This window comes from Apteryx rowi, unplaced genomic scaffold (assembly GCF_003343035.1).
Source record: "Apteryx rowi isolate R43461 unplaced genomic scaffold, aptRow1 scaffold_824, whole genome shotgun sequence".
NCBI classification, from domain to species: domain Eukaryota; kingdom Metazoa; phylum Chordata; class Aves; order Apterygiformes; family Apterygidae; genus Apteryx; species Apteryx rowi.
In genome coordinates, this window is record NW_020451121.1 from 51007 (window position 1) to 59558 (window position 8552).

Genomic DNA, 8552 nt, shown 5'->3' on the forward strand with positions numbered 1-8552 from the left:
ATCCTGTGCAACGTGCTCTAGGTGACCCTGCTTGAGCAGGGGGGTTGGACTAGATGATCTCCAGCAGTCCCTTCCAACCTCAGCGATTCTGTGATTCTGTGATTCTGTGATTCATCCAATTTATCATACGTCAGTCTGAACTAGAAATGGAAAAACTAACAGAAGTGAGAAAGATGTGGAGCTAAGGTGAACAGAGTAAGAATTTAATATTTGTGGCTTTAATAAGCATTTTTTCCATCTTTTGAAAACAGTGAATTTTTCTGTCACATACAGTTGTTAATGTAATATGTGCTTTTTGATACTGTATGTAGTCGACTCTGCTAAATGCCAACTTCCTCACTCTGGAGGACAGATCTATGATATTAGAAACTGTAACACACTATATTTCAATAAATACAGTTCTGAGAAACCACAGATGGAAAGATATACAAGACAAATCTGAAATTTTGACCCAACCTTACTGTGGAAGAATATGCTGAGCCAAACTATGCTTTCGCAGCTCTGAATTTTCAGAGTAGGGCCATTGAAATCAGTAGTAAAAATCTGAATTGATGATGCTATAAATAAAAGTAGAATTTATCTCCCATGACCCTGGCAGAGGGTAAGGTAAATTAAAAATACCTATAAAATATTATTTTTCAGGTAAAAACCTTATGCTTTAAGATTTCAAAGGCTTTTGATCAAGACCTCAATGACATAATGCAAGGCCTGCAGGATGTGGCAGATACAGCGAAGTGAGCAATGCAAGGATCTTCAGTTCTTGATAAAAGAATAACAACATAAGTAGCCTAGCTGGTGTCTAGAGTATTATAGAAAGCCTGCCCACCATATCAAACAAAGGTTTTCCTTTTAACTGATAATATTTTATGCTTGCAGATAACCAGACATCACCATTGTTTACAGTCCTGCTTCAAAATTTCACAGTGCAAATAGATCACAAGTTAGAGAAGGAATAATTTTTTCCTGTTTCTGATATAATCACAGGGAGGTGAAGTATGAGATTTAATACCTTTCTTAGTAGCTCAGTCCCAGATGATGTCCTCTAAAGTTTCCCATGGGGACACCTGTTCTTGACATCTCTTAATATTTCACAAGAGCAACCACTGAATCACCACCCCTCTCCTCCGCAGCACCCATGGGAGTTTCTGTGAGCACTGGGGTTGGGTGTAGAGAATGGGCAGACTTTGGAGCAGGATGTAGATATTGGAATCACAGGAAAATGTAGGAAACATGGATGTAGGAAAATTAGGTTATTTTATTCATTTGGGGCTTCACCTGACTCAGTCGTAGCCCATGGCTCTTTTATCCTTGCACGTAGGAATCCTCTTGCTAGAGGCTCCTACAAAGTTATATCTAATGATACTGAAACAAAGAGTAATAGGAACCAAAATTAATGCAAATATATCTGCAGTTTCTGTATAACTTGTTCTAGATTACCTTGGATCTCCCTAGTTTGTAGGAGGGGGCTGGTATCACCTTTTTTGAGGGCAATCCATGCAGAAGAGCAGTCAGGAGTGAGGCTCAGAAGGACGTTTCCAAAGTGCCTTCACTAGAGTCCTCTCTTGTGATTTTTACCACGGAGGAGTGTGATTTGTAGACATAATTTTATCTATGCTATTCACATTCTGAGAATCTCCTCATTTTTTAAGCTGTGTTGCCTTGCCCTTCTTCTTCACTCCTACAACAGAAGCACCTTTTTGTAAGAGGTGTATCAAACCTGATAGAAGAAAGGCTTTTTATTTCAAAATGGAAAGGTCTTTGCACCAATCAAGGAAGCAACAGTACTCATGCTCAGCTTCACTAAGCAACTCTCAGCACCTATTTTTCAGCATAGAGCAGAACTAGCCAGAAAGGGATTTTTATTCCATCATACATGCTAGGTGATGAATTTTTCTGTTTTATTCTATTGGCTCTGGAGTGAAATTTTAACACTCCAAAATTGCTGGTGAAACGGAAAGCTCCATCTGAAATCCATCTGACCCTGCCTAGCTTGCCGGGCCTTTCAGGGGCCAGTCAGACAGTCAGCATGCAAACAAATTTGCCAACAGGCCTTCCGTGGTGGCTTCCTGCCTGACTCCCTCATTTGCACTGACAGTTACCGTTACGTGTCTGCAGAACATGTTGATATTTTATGTTCCTTTTTTGTCCTTTCTTTTTTTCCAGCAGAAGCCATTTTTTCATTTTAGGGGTATTTTCCTAACTTGATATATGGGACAAATTGTCTGTAGCCAGTCGTATTTCTTGCCCAACATTTCATAAGATGTTAAGTCATAAGAAGAAAATGAGAAAGACTATAGGCTAGCATGAGATGAACTGTCACACTAACCACTTTCTTTGCAGCGTCAGCATGACAACTTGCTCCACACTGCTTGCAATGGGGATGATGCCACTTTGTCTCTTCGTTTATACCAAGATGTGGACTGACGCTGACTCAATCGTACTCCCCTACGACAGCATTGGTGAGTCAAGTGAATCAGCACTTTCCCTTCTGACTCCCCCCTTCATTCTTTTTCTGGTAACAACTGTCTTTGTACCATCATCATTGCAGAGTCGCACAGATGTGACCTCGGATTTTTAAAACATATTTATTCTCCTCCTTTCCAATAACTTCATTGGGAATTATTCCATATCTCTTTAGGTCACCCAGAGCTCTGCAGAACAAAGCCCTTAAGTTATTACAAATATGGTACAGATATTTATCACAAGGTAGTGAGTGCTTTTTTATTTAAAATGGCTGGAAACCTGCACAGGACTGGGATAAGAATGTAGAATAATTCATACAGGAATAGATGTTTTTCCTGGATAAAAGTGTTTGTAACAGCTTCAAAGCACAATCCTGCAAAGTGCTAAGTGCCAAGGCCATAATCTAGCAAAGTACTTAAGCACATGTGGATAATTAAGCAAGTGATTAAAACTGCTGAGTCTCATTGAAAAGCTGCAGTYTATGCTGCCAGGAGTGGCTTCATTTGACTTCTTGTCAAAAATCTCATCCAGCTACAAACAGAAAATGGGCTAAGTATTTAGAAATACATGCTCCAGTGCTTCACAGAACTGTGGCCCTAGTGCTTATCAAGTTTGGTTCCATGTTGCGCTAATCTTACAAAGCCAACAGAGTCATTTTCATATTCTTCAATTTCATTTCCCATTGTCCTGAAAAAAAATTGCATAAATTGCTTGCACTTTCAAAATAAGTTCTGGAGGAGGGAGGCCAAAACAGAAGAAGCCCTAAGCTGGTTGTTGATATGGTACAGTAGCAAAACACCTGCAGACAAAATGAACATTTAATATACCTACTCACATCACAGCATAGTGATGATTAGCACACTCARATTTCTGTCTCCCTTTTTGATTCAGGTGAATAAGCATGTAGCTAAGCAGAATGGCAATTACTTCAACAGGTTGCCAAAGATAACAGACTCTATAGAAAAGCAAATGGGCAGGTGTGGATAGAGCATGCATGTTCTGGGGTGCATGTGTCAGAAACATCCTCCAAAGGCTTGCTCTGCAAGCCCAGCTGCTCTGTACAGTGTATTTTCTCCCATCATGAACTTCTGCATTATATGTGGGCTTATCTTTTCTTTTTTTTCTTTTTTTCCAGGAATTTCACTAGTAGCTCTTGTAATTCCTGTTTCACTTGGGATGTATGTTAACCACAGATGGCCTCAAAAAGCAAAAATCATACTTAAGGTAGGATATGTAAGGCTGAATCATTACTAATTATAGACAATTTATGAATTCAATGGCACCACTGAAGCAGTACATTGTTATTCATAGTATTAGTATCCGACTCCATAAGAGCTGTGAAGTTCTCAGTAGAAAAAAAATGAGACACTACAGACACAAATAGTCATGAGTTGCATACATTATTATAAACCATCATTATCCAAAGAGCCTACTTTTGTCTTTGGCGAGAACTATGTTAATAATTAAGTTCAGTGTATAATATAAACTGAAAACTGTGAAGAAAATCATTCTGGTCAACTGGAAAGTTTTCCTCTTCAAAGTAAAAAAACTTGAAAACATATTCTGGATCAAACAAAAAAAAATCTATTTTTAAACCAGTTTGTTGGCTTTTGGGAATTTTGAGCAAAACTTATTTTTTGAAAATGTTGCATCTGTTTAAAAAATCCAACAAAGGCTATTCACAAAATTCAACTGTATTTGCAAGATCATTTCAAATGCATAAAAATTACATTTCTGAGCAAAAAAATGCCTCACCAAAATAATAATAATAACCTAGCTACATGTAGTGTTAACAGCAACCATTCTGAACATTTTCCTGCTAGGTTCAAAGTGTTTTTTAGACCTACTGAGTACCCATGTCTCTCATTGACCACCCTTAATAATATTTTATTAATTTTCTTAATTTCTAAACTAATCTGACAACTAGTTATCTATATTTCTACCTATATTTTGTTATTCTTTCTCTGATATCAGCTCAGGAAAAGAAGACCACAAAAAAGGTCTGTTTAAGTCAAATTCATTTTCCTGAAATATTAGCTTACTGTGTTTTATTTTTAAATGTACTCATAGCTTACTTGTGAAATTGGATACTATCAAGTGTCGGTTTCAAAACTGTTCTATTCCTGTTTAATCAGTTACGGGAAAAGCTTGGACTTGAACTCACATAGCGAGGGACTCCACTTGCTCTCTCAGCAAAACAACACCATTTCATTTTCTTTCTTACTGGATGGGTAAACAGCCCATGGTGGAGTCCATTGACAGCTTGCTTTGTGCAGGACAGCAAAGCATCAAGGGAAGATTGAGCCACAGCCATCAGATTAAGGTCCATACAGTGACAAACGGAGATAAGAGCACAAAGACACTGTACCTTGTGAACTAAAAGAGCTTGTCACAGTCATACCATATTTCTTTTCCTTAGGTGCATGTCATTAATAGTTCAGTCAAGCAAAAGTAGTTGTTCATTCGGTGCTCTTAGAAAGGCTTCAGTCAAAGACTGATGAAGTCAGTTCAGTGGGAATAGGCTTCCCGTATACACTTTTTAGCTGAGAAACAGATTCTTGTAAGCCTAGATCCAGAAGCCTGCCAGTGAGTTTCCTGGCAATATATGCCATGAGGGCAGATATTTCACTTGGATATTGAGAAGAGAGTTAGTTATCCCTTTATTTGGCAAGCAGTGGCTAGGATCTCTGCACATTCAACCACAGGAAATAAGATCACCTCAGTGATTATGGCTGTGTAGGAATGTCATATGAACTCACGTTCAGTTTTCAAACACACTGTATTTTCAGCCACATTAAAGATTTACTCATTCACTTGGCGAATAATTTCCTAGCACTAACAATCTGGTGTCTAGTTAGCATACGCTATACTAAGCCCCAAAGTGTAACTGACCAAGTGGGGAAAAAAGCCTGTTACACCAGCTATTAGACTGTCTCAACAACTGAGAAAATAGTTCTGATCTGTGCATCATTCCTTGTCCATGTCATGCCTCTGAGATTATTTTTAACATTGAGTTCTAAGTATAGCAAAAGTTTCAAGAGATTAATCTTACTGATACCTGCTATAGATACCTATTATAGCTCTACCTTGATCTATATCTGAAATCACACATTGAAATAACTTGTATATCTCCAGTTTTTGGAAAATGGCAGCTATCTAATTCATGTGCCTGTTGTGAATTATATTGCAATAAGCATTCCACTTTATATTTAGTAAGATTTTTCAGTGACTTAGATGAAGACACTCATGGGCATGTTTGAAATTATGTTTGATGTCATTAAATTTCATCAAAGTCTCTTTCCACACAGTCCTTCCTCTTTTTTCCCACAGGTTGGTTCCATTGTCGGAGCAGTCCTCATCGTGCTCATAGCTGTGGTTGCAGGAATACTGTACAAAGGTTCCTGGATTATCTCCCCTAAATTATGGATCATTGGTACCATATTTCCAGCAGCTGGATATTCTCTGGGGTTCTTTCTGGCTCGCATAGCTGGTCTGTCTTGGAACAGGTATAGATTTCTCTGTGACATAGAGCTATAGTCTTATTGCAGCTGTGAAGTTTTTATTTAATGATTAATCAATGCTGAGAATACTCCCTAAACATTAATTATGCTGCAARGTCACTCATTCCCCAACTCTGTTTCTGCATTACTACATTTAGATAAGACTTTTCTTGTGCACATTTTTGTTTGTGGATTCTAATTCTCTGTTTCCTCCGATCTGTCATACGTCTTTCCCTTGTGTGCCTGTGTCCTACACCTCAAAGGAAGTAGACAGGACAGGCCTAACTAACCAGTTGGCTGGGACTGCTAAATTTCCCATGAAGCAGCAGCAGTCCACAATTTAGAGCATCCTTACAAAAGAGGGAGAGAGTGAGTGTTACCGAACAATRTAACATACATGTCTTGAAAGTGGAGGACAGTCCTCTACAAATGCTGAACTGCCATAAATTGTGTGTCCTCTAGTGGTAACAACTGTATGTCTTGTGGAGTGTTTTGTGGGCTGTGTGAGCTGGAGGATACTGTTTTCTCAGTTATCTGTTACTGCATGTTTCTTGTCTATCCGGATTCCTAAAAAGCATAGGAATGCACAGGCTCCTATATGATGACTGTCTTTGTATTATTCCCTTTAGATGTCGAACAGTGGCTCTGGAAACAGGCATGCAGAACACTCAGCTGTGTACAACAGTTGTACAGCTCTCCTTCACTCCTGAACAACTTGAGCTGATGTTTACTTTCCCACTCATCTACAGTATTTTCCAGTTGTTGTTTGCACTAATAATTTTAGCAGGTAAGGTATAGACATTTTCCGTTATAGCAGTATAAGTGTTATTATTATTATCAGTCTCATTTGTTGTGAAGTATGGAGAAAATAAAAACAGACAATTTAGGGATAAAAATAGTCAAATGGAAAACAGTTAAGTAAATAATGACCCCAGTTATTAGTGAACATTGTCACTGTGCTGTGCCCTGTACAAGGAAGATATGAGGATCAGTTCAAGATTTGTAAGGACCCTTTTTTTCAACATAAGGGAGAGGACCTCCATCATCTCCAGCTGGACACATGAGAATACCTTGAACACAGGATTGTTATCAACCTTTGCTGAGAAAGAGTAAATGGATCTTCTTTCAGAGCCTTATATCACCCCAAAGTGTCAGGAATTACGTTGCACACCAGAATCATCCCCACAAGCCCTACCAGCCAGCTAGCCCTCCTGTCAATGCTTAAGAGAACTGGCATTAACTTAGTGGAAGTATCTTCCATTAGATGTAAAGGCCCCTTTTCCCCCCCATATACACCTTGTATGAGTTGCACCACTACTAACATAACTGACCTACTGAGGATCAGGACCTTGTASCTGTTCTCTCCCCTAAAGCCAGCTGTGACTATTTAGATCCTAATTCCAAATTAGACTTCTCACCAGACGCCCAGAGCACTGCCCCAAGGACTCAGGCTTAGAGGTGTAGCGCTGACTCTTACCTCTCTGGCAGGCAACAGTGTGAGGACGATGTAAGGATAGACAAACTGCTCTGCCCTACTTTGTCTCAGTTTCTGCCAAACAGAGCTTACTGAGAAGTAAGAGTCAATCCCACAGACCCAACCAAGAGCCCAAAAGCTTTCTAAGTTAGACAAACAATACATTTAAAAGTCATTACACACAGCAGGAACAGGAAGCAGGTTAACACCAAAAGCAGAATTAAAAATATATTCCTTGTAATTTTCTAAACATACGTTTTTAGTGATGAGTGCTGTTGAAATATAATATTTAAATATAGCTTTAAAGCAACTCTGTCTGGAGGTGTATGAATACACCTTTTAGCAATATAAGGAAGGAAAATGTTGTATGGCAACATAGTACTACAATAGTTTCTTCAGATCATTATTGTAATTTCTTTATTTAATACTAAATGTACTGATTCCCAGGCTACCGTATTTACAAAAGACACCGGGGCAAAACGAAGACAGATGACATGAAAACAAAGGAAGAAACCAAATCAAAATCAGTGTCGCCACATGCTACAACAAATGGAGGATTTATTTCAAATGAGACCAAATAGACAATCACCTCACTGTTCCAACCAGCTAAAAATGTATAATATATATGGTTTACTTAGAACTTTTTTTTTACATTCTGTTGCTTTAAGAAAATATTTAACAAAAGAAGGTGTTCTGCTGATATTGTACAGAAAGACTTTAAAATGATTAATTTATGAAAGATTTCTACTTTAATTTTGAACATGGTTTCTGCCATGATTGTAGGATCTATTTTTGAAGCTAATTCTCTAAAATATTTAATGTTATATTATGGCTTATTTAAAAAAAGCAGAATAAAGGCAGGCTYAAAAAAAGCAGACATCTGCTAAGAAAGCAGATATTTGCATTACGGACTCCAGCCACTGATCCTGCAGATTCATCCCCTAGTCTCAGCCCCAGCACCAACAAAGAGAAATGTTGCAAAAGTGCCTGAACAGCTACAGGAGTTGACGTGGAAGATCTGTCAAGGCTGGAGGACTTTTGCTGAACATGAATCAACCTGGAAACTGAAACAAGCAAGTAAAGAAATAATGTTTCATTTAAGTCAGTCTCATCAG

General features: G+C 38.4%; 1 protein-coding gene across 1 annotated transcript in view; it reads left to right on the forward strand.

The window, feature by feature from the left end:
- Positions 1 to 8018, forward strand: part of SLC10A2 (solute carrier family 10 member 2) — an 11179-nt gene extending 3161 nt beyond the window's left edge. Inside the window, exons 2-6 of the mRNA XM_026089655.1 lie at positions 2341 to 2459; positions 3599 to 3687; positions 5794 to 5969; positions 6593 to 6750; positions 7885 to 8018. Coding sequence (XP_025945440.1) covers positions 2341 to 2459; positions 3599 to 3687; positions 5794 to 5969; positions 6593 to 6750; positions 7885 to 8018 — 676 coding nt within the window. The remainder of the gene's footprint in view (positions 1 to 2340; positions 2460 to 3598; positions 3688 to 5793; positions 5970 to 6592; positions 6751 to 7884) is intronic.
- Positions 8019 to 8552: the final 534 nt, after the last annotated feature.